The sequence below is a fragment of the Nicotiana sylvestris genome, chromosome 11, assembly GCF_000393655.2.
Source record: "Nicotiana sylvestris chromosome 11, ASM39365v2, whole genome shotgun sequence".
NCBI classification, from domain to species: domain Eukaryota; kingdom Viridiplantae; phylum Streptophyta; class Magnoliopsida; order Solanales; family Solanaceae; genus Nicotiana; species Nicotiana sylvestris.
Genome location: NC_091067.1, coordinates 115,678,938 through 115,698,267, shown reverse-complemented (window position 1 = coordinate 115,698,267; position 19,330 = coordinate 115,678,938). Strand labels below are relative to the sequence as shown.

The following is a 19,330-nucleotide window of genomic DNA, read 5'->3' as shown; positions in this document are numbered from 1 at the left end:
TATATTGGGTCGATTGTACTCATACTACACCCTGCACTTCTTGTACAGATTTTGGAGTCGGTCCTAGCGGCAATCAATAGATTGCTCGAATCCAGTGTTTGACGGAGACTTGAGGTATAGGTCCTTAGCGTTTACAGCCCAGAAGTCCCATTCTACATTACCATATCTGTTTATTTCGATTCAGACAATTATGCTTTCATTCAAACTATGATTTGTAGTACTCTAGTCACTCATGTATTCATGACACCAGTTCTGGGATGTGTATTTGGATTATCACCGTTTATCAGATGTACCTACTTTATTTCAGTTTATTTAGATTATTGATTTTCATTTGACTTGAATTATTAAAAATGATTAATAACTACATTTAACTTTGGCTTGCCTAGCAAGTGAAATATTAGGCACTATCATGGTCCCGAGAGTGGAAATTCTGGGTCGTGAGAGAAATCAAATCATCAAGTTTAGTAAGAAAACATATGTGTGTGTATAAGGGAAATTTCTCAAATACTCTGCTCAGAAATCAAATCATCAAGGAAATTACAAGGAAAGATGAAATGCAAATCCAATAACACACTGACCTGATTCCCTCACTTTTACATATTCGTTCCAAACCACTTATCAGTATTTCCAATATCCGCATGTACACTATCAAGAGATTAACATGAGAGGGTAACCCTGGAGGTGGATCTGTATCCACACGTTGCACGGATAACTCACGTACTAATATAGAACCCGCACGGACAACTCACGTACCAATAACACAATCCGCCTGGTATGGTCATAGGCACAACAACACAATCCGCCCGGCGTGATCACAGGCCTCCAGTCCAAACGTATCATACAAGAGCATTTAAACAAGTACACATGTATGAAACGAGTGAATATCAAATCTCATGCTCCTAGACTGGTATAAATGACATGCTAAGGTATAGGCATGCGCAAGTGTACTATCATAGCATAAACTGACAATTTCAGCGAAGAATAACATTTATCAGTTCATTCAGGGATTAATCCCCTACATAGCCTCAACCATGGCTCAAATAGTTCACAACAATATCACAAATGTGCGAAGAATCATAACTTAAGGTTTAACAGTCAAATTCTACTTATAGGTGCCCGAGCACAACCTGAACATGAATAAATAATCCTCGTGCCCGCACATGGGTTCATCCCCACGCGTGTACGCACACAATAGCTTGTAGCTATAACAACAATTCAGGCAACTAGTGCATCAATCGAGTTTAAATAAGGTACTTACTTCAACCAAATCAAATCACTTCGCTAACAAGCCCTTCCCACGCATATTGACCCCCGAAATCTAACCAAAAATAACGTAATACTATCAATAAAAGCTATAAGAATTGACTCCAAATGATAAAGCTAAGATCTTTAACCAAAGTCAAAAAGTCAACCCCAGGCCCACGTCCCAGAATCCAACAAAAGCTTTAAAATTTGAATATCCATTCAATAACGAGTCCAAACATACTTAAATTATTCAAATCCGATTTCAAATGGCCTTTAAATCCCCAAAATTTGGTCTATGAAGTTTCGCAATTTTTCCCCAAATTTTCCAACTCAAATCACTAACTAAATAATAAAAATAACGATGGATTCATGTATAATATCCAAATCTGAGTTAGAATCACTTACCTGATGATTTCATCAAAAATCCCTAAAAAATTCGCCACAAACCGAGCTCTCTAGGTCCAAAAGATAAAAATGAACTTAAACCCTCGAACACACCTTAATTGCCCAGCGATTTTCGCTTTTGTGGAACCGCTCCTGCGAAAATGGAGCGCACCTGTGGATCCCACTCAAGACCAGCCCCTCTACTTCTGCAGAAATACACCCGCATCTGTGCACGCGCACCTGCAGAGGAAATGTCGCACCTGCGACCATGCCCGCTCCTGCGATTCCCTTTATCGCATAAGCGACTTCGCTTCTGCAGAGAATTTCACGCTTCTGCGGTCCCAGTGTCCTCCACTCACTTCTGCACCTGTGCTCATAAGGCCACACCAGCGGCATCGCACCTACGACCACTCCCACCGCCAGTGCGATCACGCCAGAAGTCAGCAAATCTCAACAATGCTCCAAGTCCAAATTTGATCTGTTAACCATCCGAAATCTACCCGAGGCCCCTAGGACCCAATCCAAACATACCAACAAGTCCTAAAACACGATACAAACTTAGTTAGAACCTCAAATCATGTCAAACAACATCAAAAACATGAATCGCACCCTAATTCAAGCCTATTGAAACTAACAAATTTCCAACTTCTACAATTGATGCCGAAACCTATCAAACCAACTCCGATTGAGCTCAAATTTTTCACACAAGTCATAAATGACACAGTGGACCTATTCCAACTTCCGAAACCAAAATCCAAGCCCAGGAACCACAAAGTCAACTCTCGGTCAAACTTCTTAACTTTGTAAACTTCAACTTTTCCAGCTTTCGCCAGTTCAAGTAAAAATCACCTACGAGCCTCCAAATCAATATCCGAACACACTCACAAGTCTAAAATCACCATACGGAGCTATCAGAACCATGAAAACTCCATTCTGGAGTCATTTACACATAATTCAATATCCGATCAACTCTTTCAACTTAGGCTTCCTACCTTTAGACCAAGTATCCCAATTCATTCTAAAACATCCTCGAAACCCAACCAACCACCCCAGCAAGTCACATAACAACAAATGAGAATAGAATAAGCATTAAATGGGGGAATGGGGCTACAATACTCAAAACGACCGGCCGGGTCATTACATTCTCCCCCCTTAATCAAACGTTCGCCCTAGGACAGGTTTGGAATAGTACTCGGAGTCTCAAATAGGGGTGGATATCTACTCCGCATCTCCCGCTCTGTCTCCCAAGTAGCCTCCTTGACTGGCTGCCCTCTCTACTACACCTTCACTGAAGCTATATTCTTTGACCTAAACTTTCGAACGTGATAATCAAAAATGGCTATCGGTTCCACATCATAAGTCAAATCCCCATCTACTGATCCGTGCTGAAGTCCAAAACATGAGACAGATCACCGAAATACTTTCGGAGCATGGAAAAATGAAACACTGGAGCAAGTTTGTAAGCTACCTCTCCAATCCTATCAAGTACCTCAAAAGGGACAATATACCAAGGGCTCAACTTGACCTTTTTCCCGAACCTCATAACACCCTTCATGGGCAAAACCCTGAGTAATACCTTCTCCCTCACCATGTAGGCAACATCACGAACTTTCCGATTGGCATAACTCTTCTGTTTAGACTGTGTCGTGCAAAGCCAATCCTAAATCAGCTTAACCTTGTCCAAAGCATCCTGAACTAGGTCAGTACCTAATAGCCTAGCCTCACCCAACTCAAACCAACAAACTGGAGACCAGCACCGCCTTCCATACAATGCCTCATACGGAGCCATCTGAATACTCGGCTGGTAGCTGTTGTTGTAGGCAAAATCTGCAAGCTGCAGAAACTGATCCCAAGAACCCCCGAAATCCATGACATAAGCGCGTAGCATATTCTCCAATATTTGAATAGTGCGCTCGGACTGCCTGTCCGTCTGAGGGTGGAATGTTGTACTCAACTCAACCTGTGTGCCTAACTCTCATTGCACCGCTCTCCAAAACTGCAATGTGAAATGCGTGTCCCAATCTGAAATGATGGACATCGACACACTGTGAAGGTGAACAATCTTGCGGATATAGATCTCAGCCAACCGCTCCAAAGAATAGGTAGTCCCAACGGGAATGAAATGCGCGGACTTAGTCAACTGGGTCCATAATCACCCAAATAACATCAAATTTCTTCAAAGTCTATGGAATCTCAACTACGATGTTTATGGTGATACGCTCCCATTTCTACTCCAAAATATCAATCCTCTGAAGCAAATCGCCCGACCTCTGATGCTCGCACTTCACTTACTGACAATTCAAGCACCAAGCTACAAACTTTACTATGTCTTTCTTCATCCTGCTCCACCAAGAGTGCTGCTTCAAGTCCTAATACATCTTTGCGACACCTGGATGACGGGAATACCGCAAACTTTGGGCATCCTCAAGAATCAGCTTGCGTAACCCATCTACATTGGCCATACAAATCCGCCCCTGCATCCGCAACATCATATCATCTCCAATAGAAACCTCCTTGGCATCACCGTGCTGAACTGTGTCCTTAAGGATGAGCAAATTGGGGTCTTCATACTGACGCTCTCTGATGCGTTCATATAAATAAGATCGGGAAAAATGCAAGCTAGAACCCGATTAGGCTCTGAAACATCGAACCTCACAAACTGATTGGACAAGGTCTGAACATCAGATGCAAGCGATCTCTCACCAACAAGAATAAATGCAAGGCTACCCATACTCACTGCTTTCCTACTCAAGGCATCGGCGACCAATTGGCCTTCTCGGGATGATACAAAATGGTAATATCATAGTCCGTTAGCAGCTCCAACCATCTCTGTTTCCTCAGATTTAGACACTTTTGTTTGAAGAAGTGCTGAAGACTCTGATGATCTATAAATACCTCACAAGACAAATCGTAGAGATAATGCCTCCAAATCTTCAATACATGAACGATGGCTGCCAACTCCAAATCACGAACATGGTAGTTCTTCTCATGAGGTTTCAACTGGTGTGAAGCATAAGCAATCACTCTACCCTCCTGCATCAAGTACACCCAATACCAATCCGAGAAGCATCACAACATACTGTATAAGAACCCGATGTTAAAGGCAAAACTATTACTAGAGTTGTGGTCAAGGAAGTCTTGAGTTTCTGAAAGCTCTCCTCACACTCATCAAACCACTTGAATGGAGCACTCTTTTGGGTCAACCTGGTCAAAGGCGCTGTAATGGACAATAACCCCTTTACAAAGTGGCAATATCCAGCCAAGCTGAGAAAACTCTGAATCTCAGTAGGTGAAAATAGTTTGGGCCAACTCTGAACCGCCTCTATTTTCTTTGGATCCACCTTACTCCCCTTACTAGACACCACGTGCCCCAAGAACGCCACCGAACAGAGCCAAAACTCACACTTAGATAACTTGGCATAAAGTTTCTTCTCCCTCAACCTTTGTAGCACAATCCTCGGATGTTGTGCATGTTTCTCCTGGCTACGTGAGTACACCAGGATATCAGCAATAAATACTATCACAAATGAATCACGATATGACTGGAATACATTGTTCATTAGATGCATGAATGTTTTTGGGGCATTGGTTAGCCCGAAAGACATTACAAGGAACTCATAGTGACCATAGTGTGTCATGAATACTGTCTTCAGAATGTCCGAGTCCCGAATATTCAACTGGTAATATTGAGACCTCAAATCAATCTTAGAGAACACTCTAGCTCCCTGAAGCTGGTCAAATTGGTCATCAATGCTCGGCAAAGGATACTTGTTCTTAATTGTAACTTTGTTCAACTACCTATAGTCAATGCACATCCGCATAGTACCATCCTTCTTCTTGACAAACAAAATTGGTGCACCCCAAGACGACGCACTAGGCTTAATGAACCCCTTATCAAGTAGTTCCTGAAGCTTCTCTTTCAATTCCTTCAACTCTGCTAGTGCCATACGGTATGAAGGAATAGAAATGGGCTGAGTGCCCGGCAGCAAGTCAATACCAAAATCAATATCCCTATCGAGTGGCATATCCGGCAGGTCTTCAGAAAACACATCCGAAAAGTCTCACACTACCGGAACAGAATCAATAGTAGGAGCATCAGCACCAATATCCCTTACAAAAGCCAAATACGACAAGCACCCCTTCCCAACCATCCATCGGACCTTCAGATATGAATTCACCCTACTGGGAACATAGTCTAAAGAACCTCTCCACTCGATCCTAGATATCCCCGACATCGCCAACGTCACGGTCTTAGCGTGATAATCTAGAATAGCATGACATAGGAACAACCAATACATATCTAGAATCACGTCAAAGTCAACCATGCTAAGAAATAAGAGATCCACTCTAATCACCAATCCGCCGATAGTCACCAGACATGACCGATACACACGGTCCATAATAATAGAATCACCCACTAGCGTAGATACATGAGCAGGTGAAACTAAGGACTCACGGGGCATATCTAGATAATGAGCAAAATACGATGACACATATGAATAAGTGGAATCAAGGTCAAATAATGTGAAAGCATCCTGATGGCATACTGAGACAATACATGTGATCATTGCATCTGAAGCGACGACCTCTAGCTTTGCAGGTAAAACATAGCATCAGGCATGTCCGCTACCTGATCGACCTCCCCCTCTTGGCGACCTCTAGCTGCATGGTCCCCACCCGAGCTGGCTTAGTGGGTAGTGTAGTTGATGGTGCTGGTATCATCGGCCGAGAACTCTGTTGTAGAACCCCACTCAACAATCTAGGGCAATCTTTCTTGAGATGACTCAATTCCCCGCACTTGAAACAACCTCTCCTCTGATGGAGTTGCTGCCCCTCATAACCCGAGGAACTACCTGTAGAAACCTGGGAAGACGAAGCATGGTAAGAACTTTGTGCTGGTAATGCACTGAATGATGACTGACCCGAACAAGCACTATAAGAACCATGGCTGAATGATGTACCACGATGAACCGGACGAGCTATCTAAGCTGGCCTAAAAGGATGACCCTTGCTGTGATGGGACTGTCCTCTAGAAGAAACATCGCTGAAACCACCCGAACCATGAGGCCTCTTAGCCTCCCTCTCCTCACGCTCCTAACGACGAACCTGCTCTAGCCGCCTGGTAATATCAACCACCTCGTCGAACCTAGCATCCGATGCAATCTCCCAAGTCATGACAAAGCATAGTCCATAGTTTAGGCCATCAAAGAACCTCCTAATCCTCTCTCTCTCTCTCTTTCTCTCTCTCTTTCTGTGGGAACCTACCAGATCGCGTGACGAGACAACTCTGAAAATCTCATCTCATACTAGTCACGGACATACCCTCCTGGCGTAGCTGCTCAAACTGCCTATGCAACTCTTCCATATAGGTCTGTGGAACAAACTTCATAAAGAAGAGAACGGAGAACTCGTTCCACGTAAGCGGTGCAGCACCGGTTGGCTTGCTCGACTCATAAGACTCCCACTATCTGAAGGCTGCCTCCGACAGCTGAAAAGTAGTAAATGAGACTCCACTAGTCTCCAAAATAGCCTTCGTGCGAAGAATAAACTGGCATCAGTTTATGAAATCCTGAGCATCCTCTAACTCAGCCCCACTAAATGATGGAGGTCTGAACCTCCCAAACTTCCCTAACCTCTTCTGCTCCTCGTCAGTCATAGAAGGACCCACCTAGGTCTGAGCAACTACAAGCGGCTGGGCTGACAGTACCCCCGGTGTCTGAAGTCCCTGAACCACCTACTCTGAAGTATGGGCGGCATGAGTCTGTGCACCTCACCCAGCCTGAGAAGTGGATGATGCAGCCAGAACTTAAACCTCCTGAGCAAGGCTGGTGCATACAGTCAATATCTAGGCCAGAGCCTCCTAAAGGCCTGGAATCATAATGGGCACAACAGGTGCCTGAGTTGGTCGCTCAACCACATCTAGGATCTGCTCTTAGGCTCGAGCAACTGGTGGGTCTACAGGTGCAACTCTAGCTTCTATACGAGCTGCACCTCGGCCTCTACTGCAGCCCTGGCCTCTCGTGGCCCTAGATGATAGTACTGGTGGCCGTCAGCCCAATCTAGTAGCACGTGTCCTCACCATCTATGAGAGAATAGAATAGCAGAAGTTTAGTTTCCGGATTCAATAAATTTGTACGACAAGAATACAAGAAAGTGAAGTTTTCCTAATAGTTCAGTAGCATCTAAAAGATATGTATAGACGTCTCTGAATCAATATACAAGACTCTACTAAACCTGCTCATGACCCGTAATACCTATGAACCTAGGGCTCTGATACCAATTTGTCATGACCCAAAATCCCAATCCGTCGCGATGGCGCCTAACATACCGACTAAGCAAGCTGAAACATGATAACGAAGGCAACATAATAATGAAATTCATTGAAATAGCAAAACCTGAGGTCTTAATACAATAAAAACTGCTAATACAATGTAAATCCCTCTCCCCCCTCCTAGAAACAGGTAAGTACGAAGTTATGAGGTGCTACAATGGAATACAAGTCTAAAACTGAGCAATAAAAATATTATAAAAGCAAAAGACAAGTCAAACTGTCACCAAGGGTGCAACTCTACCTCACCTCTAGCAGATAGTCCGAAAAGCAACCTATTGCTGATAACTGGTCCCCACACCTGGATCTGCACAATTAAGTGCAGAGTGTAGTCTGATTACAATCGGCCCAATGTACTCAATAAGTATCGTAAATAAACACGGCAAGATAAAAGGAGCACAAATTATTAATGATACTAGTTATCACCTGTGTAGTTTCATCTTTAATTCCGGTAGATAATAATTGAAAATCAAATCATCAAGTTTAGTAAGAAAACATCAGTTTGTGTAGGTGTACAATATCTCAAATACTCTGCTCATACAATATCTTGGCATATAGAGGTGATACGCAGTTAAATCAGATAAATGATCAAGGAAATTGCAAGTAAAGATGAAATGCCCTAAGTACCCTTCTACATTACCCTACCTGTTTAATTCGATTTAGACAGTTATGCTTTCATTCAGACTATTTTTTGTAGTACTCTAATCGCTCGTGTATTCGTGACACCAGTTCTGGAATGTGTATTTGGATTATCGTCGTTTATCAGATTTATCTAATTTATTTCAGTTTATTTAGCTTATTAATTTTCATTTGACTTGAATTATTAAAAATGATTAATAACTACATCTAACGTTGGCTTGCCTAGCAAGTAAAATATTAGTCGTCATCACGATCCCGAGGGTAGGAATTTCTGGTCGTGATAGAAATCAAATCATGAAGTTTAGTAAGAAAACATGTGTGTGTATGTGTACAATTTCTCAAATACTCTGCTCAGATAATATCTTGGCATATAGAGGTGATACGCAGTTAAATCAGATAAATGATCAAGGAAATTGCAAGTAAAGATGAAATGCAAAATCCAACAAGACACTGGCCAGATTCCCTCACTTTTACATATCCATTCCAAACCACTGATCAGTATTTTCGATATCCGCGTGTGCACTATCAAGAGATTAGCATGAGAGGGTGACCCTAGGGGTATGGATCTGTATTCACACGCTGTACGGACAACTCACGTGCAAATAATAGAATCTGCACGGACAACTCACGTGTTGCACAGACAATTCACGTGCCAATAACGTCAATATATGGATCCGCACATACAACTCACATACTGCATGGATAACTCACATGCCAATAACACAATCCGCCCGATATGGTCACATGCACAACAATACAATCCGTCTGGCGGGGTCACAGGCCTCGAGTACAAACATATCATGCATGAGAAATTAAACAAGTATAAATGTATGAAACGAGTTAATATCAAATCTCATGCGCCTGGACTGGTATAAACGACATGCTAAAAAATAGGCATGTGCAAGTGTACCATCATAGCTTAAACCGTCAATTTCAGTGAAGAATAGTAGCTTAAACCGGCAATTTCAGCAAAGAATAATATTAATCAGCTCATTCGGGGATTAAGCCATACGTGGCCTTAACAATGGCTCAAATAGTTCACAACAATGTCACAAATATACGAAGCATCATAGCTTAAGATTCAACAGTCAAATTCTAGGCTTATAAGAGCTCTAGCACAACCCGAACATGAATAAATATTCTCGGTGTCTGCACATGGGTTCATCCCCACGCATGTGTGCACCCAATAACACGTAACTATTACAACAAATCAGGCAACTAGTGCCTCAACCAAGTTTAAATAAGATACTCACCTCAAACAATTCAAATCACTCCTCTAGCAAGTGCTTCTCACGTGCATCGGCCTCTAGAAGGCTCGAATCTAGCCAAAAATAATGTAATACTATCAATAAAAGCTATAGGAATTAACTCCAAATGATAAAGCTAAGATCTTTAACCAAAGTCAACCCAAAAGTCAACCTCGCGCCCAAGTCTCGTAATCCAACAAAAGTTACGAAATTCGAATACCCATTCAATAATGAATCTAACCATACTAAAATTATTCAAATCCGACCTCAAATCGCCTTTCAAATCCCCAAAATCCGGTCTATTAAGTTTCACAATTTTTTCCAAAATTTTCCAACTCAAATCACTAATTAAATGACAAATATAACGATGGATTCATGTATAATAGCCAAATCAGAGTCAGAATCACTTACCCCGATGATTTTCTTGAAAATTCCTCGAAAATCGCTAAAAACCGAGCTCGCTAGGTCCAAAATATGAAAAAGAACTCAAACTCTCGAATATACCTTAACTGCTTAGCGATTTCCACTTTCGCAGCCAGGAGGTCCACTTCTGTGAAACTGCTCCTGCGGAAATGGAGCGCACCTACGGATCCTACTCAAGACCAGCCCCTCCGCTTCTGCGAAGACACGCCTGCATCTGCGCGCGCGCGCCTGCGGAGGAAATGTCGCACCTACGACTATGCCCGCTCATACGCTTCCCTTTATTGCAGAAACGACTTCGCTTCTATGGAGACTTTCACGCTTCTGTGGTCCCAGTGTCCCCCACTCACTTTCGCACATGTGTTCATAAGGCCGCACCTGCGGCCACTCCCACCGCAGGTGCGATCACACCAGAAATTCAACAAATCTAAGAAATGCTCCAAAGTCCAAATTTGATCCTTAACCATCCGAATCCACCAGAGGCCCCCGGGACCCCCATCCAAACATACCAACAAGTTCTAATACACGATACGAACTTAGTCGGAACCTTAAATCACGTCAAACAATATCAAAAATATATCGCACACCAATTCATGACTATTGAAAGTAACAAATTTCCAACTTCTACAATCGATGTCGAAACCTATCAAACCAACTCCGATTGGCCTCAAATTTTGCACACAAGTCATAAATGATACAACGGACCTATTTCAACTTTCAGAACCAAAATCCGAGTGTGGTAACCATAAAGTCAACTCTCAGTCAAACTTCTCAATTCTCCAAACTTTAACTTTTCCAACTTTCGCTAATTCAAGCCAAAATCACCTACGAACCTCCAAATCAATATCCGGACACACTCCAAAGTCCAAAATCACCATACAGGGCTATTGGAACCATCAAAATGCCAATTTGGAGTCATTTACACATAAGTCAATATTCAGTCAACTCTTTCAACTTACGCTTCCTACCTTGAGACTAAGTGTCCTAATTTATTCTGAAACACCCTAGAACCCAACCAACTACTCCGGCAAATCACATAACAATAAATGAGCATAGAATAAGTAATAAATGGAGAAACGGGGCTACAATAATCAAAATGACCGGTCGAATCGTTACAAATAAGGGGCCAAATGAGCTGACTTGCTGGCCCATTTTCAGTAATAATAAAGTTGGCCAATTTTTTTAATAAGCAAGGCTGGCTCAGCGCCAAAGTATGTCCAAAAAGGGCCAGCAGTTTTTATACTCAAATAGTTGGCCCATTTCCTTTTAAATTAATTGTTGCCCACTCTTTAAAATAACAAGTTGGCCCAATTTTATATATTTTTATTTTTAGTCAAATAATCTCAATAAAAATCAGATTTTATTTTATTAAAATAACTTTACAACTTAGTCACCTTAATAATTAATTTAAAACGCTAGGCAACTAGTAGGTGTGCTTTAACTTCACGCACTTGCTTGCGTAGCGTGATTTTTGACATTCAAATAATTAATAATCTCACACCATATCCAATAGTTTTATTAATTTCTAATTTAATTAATCCTTTGCTAAAATCGCGGATTCGCTTGCGTAGCGCGATAGTTGATATTTAATAAATTTTCAAATTAATTTTTTCAATCCTTTATTAATTTCAAGTAATAGCGTGCTAATAATACTTTGTCATGACTGCGGAGTCGTTTGTGTAGCATTATTAGGACAAAAAAATTAATAAATTTCGTCTCGATCACGCATTCGTTTGCGTAATGTGGTTACTATATCTTATTATTCAGAACATCCTTTAATAATTCTAATAATCAAGCAATAAAAGCGGATAGGAAAAACATGAAAATCTTATAAATCACATTTTGACCAAAATTAATTTAAACCAAGTTATAGTCAATAAAGCGATCATAATAGAACCACGAAATTCGGAGAGTGTCTCACACCTTCTCCTTGGTCAACAGAATTCCTTACCCAATCTCCTATTTTCACAGACCAATTATAAATAGAGTCAACCTTCCTTTGACTAGGGATTCAGATAAAAAGTGACTTGGAATAGCAAAAAATCAATTTCAAGTGGCGACTCTGAACAAAAAAATAATCCCTATTTCTAATTGTCACTTTAATTGAAAAAAACTCTTTAACCCGCAATAATAACATATATATCTTTTTGAGGTAACAAGTTGGCCCATTCCCTTTTAAATCAAGAGATTTTTTCTTTCTTATACCATATATGAAACCTTATTACCAAAAATGTGCATAGTTTCTAATTTACCCGCCCTGTCCATATTTTTTCTACAGTTATTATACTAATCATTAAATACTAATTAATAGTAGCTGAATATTCCTAATTTGTCGAGCTAAAATTGAGGAACAGAATATTCTAAGCGTAAATCAGATCAAATCATATTCTTCCAGATATTCCTATTTAGGCGCGCTACAATTATGGAAGTAAATATTCTTCCAGATATTTTCCACCATTGATAGCCATTAAAAAGCTTGAAAGCTTTGAATTCACATTTGGGTTTTCAAAAATCATTATTTGTTTGGATTGGGTGTTGTTGAAAATAATCGGGAATATGGTTTGGAGTTTATATCTCAATTTTGAGGGGTTTAGGTGAAGATTAGACTTGGTTTTGACTGAATTTCAGATTGAAACTCGAAGAAGAAGAAGAAGAAGAAGAAGAAGAAGAAGAAGAAGAAGAAGAAGAAGAAGAAGAAGAAGAAGAAGACATATTGCAGAAATTGTAGATAAATTGTAGATATTTTGTAAATAAATTGTAGATTATTTGTATTCTAATTGTAGATGCTTTATTTTCTGTTTTCACGAATAAAAAACGGCTAAAACTCCTACAAATCTTCTGAAAAAACGCAATTATGTCAAAAATCACAATTATGCTACAATTGGATGGGAATTGGGATATAAATGTACCCAGTTTGTAGATATTTTGTAGATAAATTGTAGATTATTTGTATTCTGATTGTAGATGCTTTGTTTTCTGTTTTCACAAATCAAAAACGACTAAAACTTCTACAAATCTTCTGCAAAAAATGCAATTACGTCGAAAATGCCAATTATGCTACAATCGAATGAGAATTGGGATATTAAAATTCAATGTACCCAGTTTGTAGATATTTTGTAGATAAATTGTAGATTATTTGTATCTGATTGTAGATGTTTTGTTTTCTGTTTTCACAAATCAAAAACGACTAAAACTTCTATAAATCTTCTACAAAAAATAGTCTACAATTTTTCTACAATTTTTCTACAATTGCTGCAATTCTTCTTCTTCTTCGAGTTTCAATCTGAAATTCAGCCAAAAACTAAGTCTAAATCTTCACCAAAACCTCTCAAAATTGAGATATAAACTCCAAAACATATTCCCAATTATTTACAACAACACCTAATCAAAACAAATAATGATTTTTGAAAACCCAAATTTGAATTCAAAGCTTTTTAATGGCTGTCAATGGTGGAATTGCTGCTCTCTTGTCTCTTTGAAGGTTTGTTCTTCTTCATTAAGAAAATTTGAAACTGAAGGTAAATGTGTGTATGAACTTTGAAGATTTGACTTCAATTTTGATGAACTTTGTTGTTCTTCATTGATGAACTTCAACTGGAGTAAAATGGGGAATCAACTTTATTGAAGGGTTTCTTCAATTTTTTGTGAATTTAGAGGGAGAATTTGGTTTCAGAAGATGGAAAATGGTAAAAAGAACGTGGGTACGAGTAAAACGTGGGTGGGACTGAGGGGTTAGGAGAGAGAAACATGCAGATTCCTTTAATTAAGGAGTAAAAAATGTACAATTAATTATACTCTTAATTAATTATGGTATAGAATTGATAATTTGGTATACTAAGTGTAATTAAGTCAAACCTTAAACATTGAGGGTAATAAGGTTTCCTATGTGGCATAGGAATGTAAAAATTCCTTAAATCAATGGCTGCTCACTCTTTAAAATAACAAGTTGACCCAACTTTTTATGTTTTTTATTTTAAGTCAAATAATCTCAATAAAAATCAAATTTCCTTTTATTAAAATAACTTTACAAATTAGTCTCCTTAATAATTAATTTTAAACGCTAGGCAACTAGTAGGCATGCTTTAACTTCACGGACTCGCTTGCGCGGTGAGACTTTTGACATTCAATTAATTCAATAATCTCACACCATATTCAATATCTTTAATTAATTTTTAATTTAATTAATCCTTTGCTAAATCGCGAATTTGTTTGCGTAGCGCGATATTGATGTTTAATACATTTTCAAATTAAATTTCTTAAATGTAGTATTTTTTCCAAAAGTAATAGCATGCTAATAATCCTTTGTCATGACTGCAGATTCGTTTGTGTAGCGTTGCTATAACAAAATTAATAAATTTCGTCTCGATCACACATTCGTTTGCATGGTTACGACATCTTATTATTTAAAACATCCTTTAATAATTCTAATAATCAAGCAATAAAGCGGATAAGAAAAATATGAAAATCTTATAAATCACAGTTTGTTCAAAATTAATTCAAGCCAAGTTATAGTCAATAAAGCGACCATGCCAGAACCACAGGATTCGGGGAGTGCCTCACACTTTTTTCCCGATCAACAGAATTCTTTACCTAGTCTCATGTTTTCGTAGACCAATTATAAATAGAGTCAACATTCCTTTGACTAGGGATTCAAATAAAAGGTGACTTGAAAGACCCAAAAGAAAAAAGCAAATTCAAGTGGTGACTCAAAACAATACAATAATCCCTATTTCAAATTATCACTTTAATTGGAATTTTTTTTTAACCCGCAACTATAACATATATATCTTTTTGGGGTAAAAAGGAAAATGACACATATCTACAAGACTACATGTTTTTTCACCAAAGTCCAACTCACAGCAGTATCTGTTCCTTTTAGAAAGAAAACATTTAGTTCAGACAAAGAAAAGATGTTACAAAAAAATTGTAAGTAAAACCAGGTCAACCATTTTGTACTCCATACAATTTTGGTCATTTTAAGGTTTTGTTGGAAGCTCAAATCTTTTGATATTGCATTAGAGTCAAACTTTCATGAGTTCATTTGCGCAATTGCTTTAATTCATATTCTAGGCTTCTCTTTTTCAATTCAGCCAATCGAGCTACTAACATTGCTCCAAACCTACTTATAGGATGTCGAGCTTAATTTGTCTCCTTATATTCCAGGACCATCATGTTGAGCCTCCACTATCTCCACTTCAATAAAAAAATCAAATTTACGTGTAAACTTTAGAACTAGGTGGGTGTTAAATTATGTACTCATCCTCCATTGGTTCAAAAAACTTTACATGATCTTGAACTACACCCATTATCTCAAGGAAAAGGGGAAAAAATCAAATTTACGTTTAAATTTTACAACTAGGTTAGCGTGCGAAAGGGTGTTAGATAATGCTATTCATAAGTGGAGTAAATAAAGGTTTCTAAAGGGTTTAAATGCTCTTTAACTGGGGTATTTCTTTTTTTGGCCGCTTGAGTATACTTCTTAGGATATTTCTTATGATTTGACTAAGGATGACACGTGGGCAGGTTGGAGTGAATTTGGGTGGGTAAAGATGGGTCATTGCCCAACCTAGCCCAAAATGTACTTGGGTTAATATGGGTTGGGTCAAGATGGGCTAAACAATATGTCATAACCCAACCTGCCCAACTTGACTCATGTTTTAGAACCATACTCATCTTGCATTAAAAAAACCTTTAACCTTAAAATATGCAAATTGAAAAATATTTTCCGGCGTGTGTGTGGGGAGGGGGAAGGTGCAGAAAAAAAGAAAATTAAAAATATTAAAAAAAATTGAGAGGGTTTGCGCGGAGGAGAGGGGGGTAGGGTGTAGGGTGGTGCAGAAAAATAAAAAAGAAAAATACAAAACAAATGTAAAAAAAAATTGAGGGGGTTTGCGCGGAAGGGGGTGGGTGGGTGGTGCAAAAAAAATAAAAAATTGAAAATACAAAAAAAAAAGTAAAAAAATATTTTTGAGGGGGGTTTGGGGGTGGGGGGTAGAGGTATGGTGGGTGGGTAGTACAGAAAATTAAAGATACAAAAAAAAAAGTAAAATTGAGGCAACTAAGTAAATTTTTAGACAAGTTAGGTTGAGATCCTTTTGTTTTGGATGAATTTCATGGGTTGTATTTGGGCTACTTAATGGATCAGAATGGGCTATAAAAATAATGGGTTAACTTTGGCTCAGCCCAAATTGACCCATAAACTAAAATATTTGTAGCCCAACCCATTAATCTTTAGACGAGTAAGCGAGTTACATAAATTTGGGCTCAAATTGCCACCCCTAGATTTGACAGTCTTACATTTTCCAGTTTCAAAGAACAGTAACTTGATCTAAGGACCAACCTTGATTATGGAATCAGCACCTCAAGGCTATATTTGGACAAATATTCCATATACTGTCACTGTAGCATAATTGGATTAGTCTAATTTCCTAACCAACACTGTCGTACCATATCGAGAAATGATATACACGATGAACCAGAAAAAAGAATATTTGAAGTAATGGGGCAAGTAGGAGATAAGCAATCATACGGTTATGAAACTTTTCAATATAAAAGTTGCACGGGGCGCTTTATTTGGCCGCCCCCATTTAACTTATACCCATATTTTTAAAATTACTTAACCTATACTCTAATATTTACAACTTCAGATGCCTCCTTATTCCTGCAACATGTGCACTCCTTTAATTGCTATTGAAACATGAAAGCACGACTTGATTTCTTGTGCATTAGGTGAAGATGTTACTTTTACTAATAGTCTTGTTTTATAGGAGTATTGCTTTTCAAATTTCCTGATAATTCCATTATAGCAACCGGATCTTAATGACAACTTGTCATAGAGCTGAAGTTCAGCTAATATAAACAAAAACTTTAGCTCCTAGAATTCTGAAGTTCAGCAAATACAAAACAAACTTCAGCCCTGAAGTTCATCACAAATATAACAAAAAAGTTCAGGAAATATAAAACAAAACTTCAGCGAAAACATGTTGAAGTTCAGCAAGTAGAGAACAAAACTTCAGCTACTAGAATGCTTAAGTTCAGCAATTACAAACAAAAACTTCAGAGAACAAAACTTCAGCTACTAGAATGCTTAAGTTCAGCAATTACAAAAGCCAACACTTGGTTCAGCAATTTGCTACTTCAGACCCGTCTACTATAATGCTAAAGTTTGTGTGATTGTCTTTGCTACCTCGGGCTCGTATACCTGAAGTTACGCGAAAAGTGGGTACGCTTGCAATTTTTTTTGTAAAGCAGATATAAGTTAAAATGTGACCCAAAAAATGGGTATAGATGAAAATGTCCCTTTTCAATGCTATAATGGGATTAGTCATTGTTTAACTTTTTGTGTCACAATCATATTACACAATTTGGGAATATTTACCAAAGTATTTCTTCATTTATTTTTATTTTTATATTGGCTTAGCCAGGTAAAAATTACTCTCATTGCATCATTCACAATTGACGGTGCATAAAAGAAATCGCCTTTACTGGAAAGCAAGGAAAAAAAAAAGAAACAATATAGTTTAAGTACTTGTTAGTTTGTTTAATGAAGTGATATATCAAGCATATCAGCGGTGAATGCAATATTTTTAGTAAGGTGATCCAAAATATAAAGAAGAAAACATGCAAAAGAGTCAAAGAAACAGAACTCTACTAGTGAAAGCACAACTCAATACACTATTACAACTCTATCCGACGAGATTTATCTCTTCAATTGTTTTTATAATAACATCATTAGAAATAATATTAAATACTTCTCCTTCTACGTAAGGCACCAAGCAATCGCTAAAAAGTTCATCATTGAATCGGTCCAGCATGTCATTCTTGATAAACCTTATTGCCGAAAAATCTCTTTCAACGGAGGCAGTGTCAACTGGTAGGAGCAAAGCAAGCTTCACTAAGAGGAATACAAGAGAGTAATTTAAATGCTTCTTTGTCTGAATTAATTTCCTTGAAAGGTCAGAAAGTCCACTTAGATTGGAGAACCTTTCATCAATATCACGAACATCAATAATATAAGTCGCAAGTTGATTTTCAAGAGCATGCATATTAAACTCATCAAAGTCATCAGGATATAATTCAGTCATTCTCATTATCTTCCCGATGTCAAAACTAGAAAATGAGTTAATTGGATTCAAACAAGAAACTCCATGAAGCAAATCAATTGTCATCTTATCAAACCGATATTTGAGTTCTTGAAGTTGCCTATCAACAATTTTATAAAACACCTTAACACGATAATGATGTAAGACATTACAATCAGCAGGTTTACACCGTGATCTTCCAGAGTCAACATACGGCTCATCAAAATTAGGTACCAAAATGTCATACTTGATACAAAATGCTGATACCTTATCAATAAGCGACTCCCATCCATTGTCCCTTAACTTTTGCAACATTGTCTTTGCAATTTCAAGGAATAGTATGGCATTAGCAATGTCATGCTCCTTCTTCAGTAAAGATTTATTAAGTCATTTGTGATTTCTAAAACATCTCTCATCAAATACAGCATAAAAGCGACCTCAAACGTTTGACAAGTTCTGAGATATCCCCTTGCCTTAGCTCTTTCATCTATAGAATGTGCATCCACAACAATAGCATCAAGTACATCCATAATAGAACCAAACAAACTGTTAGCGGAAACATAAAAGAAAGAATACAAGATTTAACGTGGTTCAGATCAAAATAATCCTACGTCCACCAGAGAACAGTTGTCTTTTTAATATTAACAAAGGAAGAGGAGAGTTCCCAATTACACTTAAGAGAATTTCTCTCTTAACTCTCTACTCACTACAATGTGTTGTATTATTTTTGGGATGGTTTCTACAAATGAAGGAGTGCATCTATTTATAGAGGTAAAGACCTCCTCTTGATGTCATTGGTGACATCAAACTACCTCCTCTTGATGTCATGGGTGACATCAAAGGAGGAAGCTTCCTCCTAGCATCCACACCAACTCTTTCCACCAACTCTTCCAATTGGCATGCCATTGTTGACTAAACATAAACCAACACCTTCAATCTCCACCTTGGTTTGCGTTTCGAGCGTGCGTGTGAACAACTCTGGCCAA

General features: G+C 38.5%; 2 protein-coding genes across 2 annotated transcripts; both read right to left on the bottom strand.

Moving 5' to 3' along the window:
* Nucleotides 1–2,906: 2,906 nt before the first annotated feature.
* LOC138881529 (uncharacterized) lies at nt 2,907–3,499 on the bottom strand. The gene is made up of 3 exons (XM_070161763.1): nt 3,374–3,499; nt 3,119–3,268; nt 2,907–3,014 (listed from the first exon to the last, which is right to left on the bottom strand). Exons 1-3 carry the CDS (start codon nt 3,497–3,499, stop codon nt 2,907–2,909), a joined length of 384 nt encoding a protein of 127 aa, XP_070017864.1.
* Nucleotides 3,500–17,948: 14,449 nt separating this feature from the next.
* Nucleotides 17,949–18,874, bottom strand: LOC138881528 (uncharacterized). The gene is made up of 2 exons (XM_070161762.1): nt 18,818–18,874; nt 17,949–18,710 (listed from the first exon to the last, which is right to left on the bottom strand). Exons 1-2 carry the CDS (start codon nt 18,872–18,874, stop codon nt 17,949–17,951), a joined length of 819 nt encoding a protein of 272 aa, XP_070017863.1.
* Nucleotides 18,875–19,330: the final 456 nt, after the last annotated feature.

Coding starts and splice junctions, on each gene's coding strand:
- LOC138881529 (XM_070161763.1), bottom strand. CDS start 3,499: ATGGATTTCGGGGGTTCTTGGGATCAGTTTCTGCAGCTTGCAGATTTT. Junction 3,269..3,373: donor GAAGGCGGTGCTGGTCTCCA/GTTTGTTGGTTT, acceptor TGCACGACACAG/TCTAAACAGAAGAGTTATGC. Junction 3,015..3,118: donor GGTATATTGTCCCTTTTGAG/GTACTTGATAGG, acceptor TTTGGACTTCAG/CACGGATCAGTAGATGGGGA.
- LOC138881528 (XM_070161762.1), bottom strand. CDS start 18,874: ATGGATGTACTTGATGCTATTGTTGTGGATGCACATTCTATAGATGAA. Junction 18,711..18,817: donor CTATAGATGAAAGAGCTAAG/GCAAGGGGATAT, acceptor TCTTTACTGAAG/AAGGAGCATGACATTGCTAA.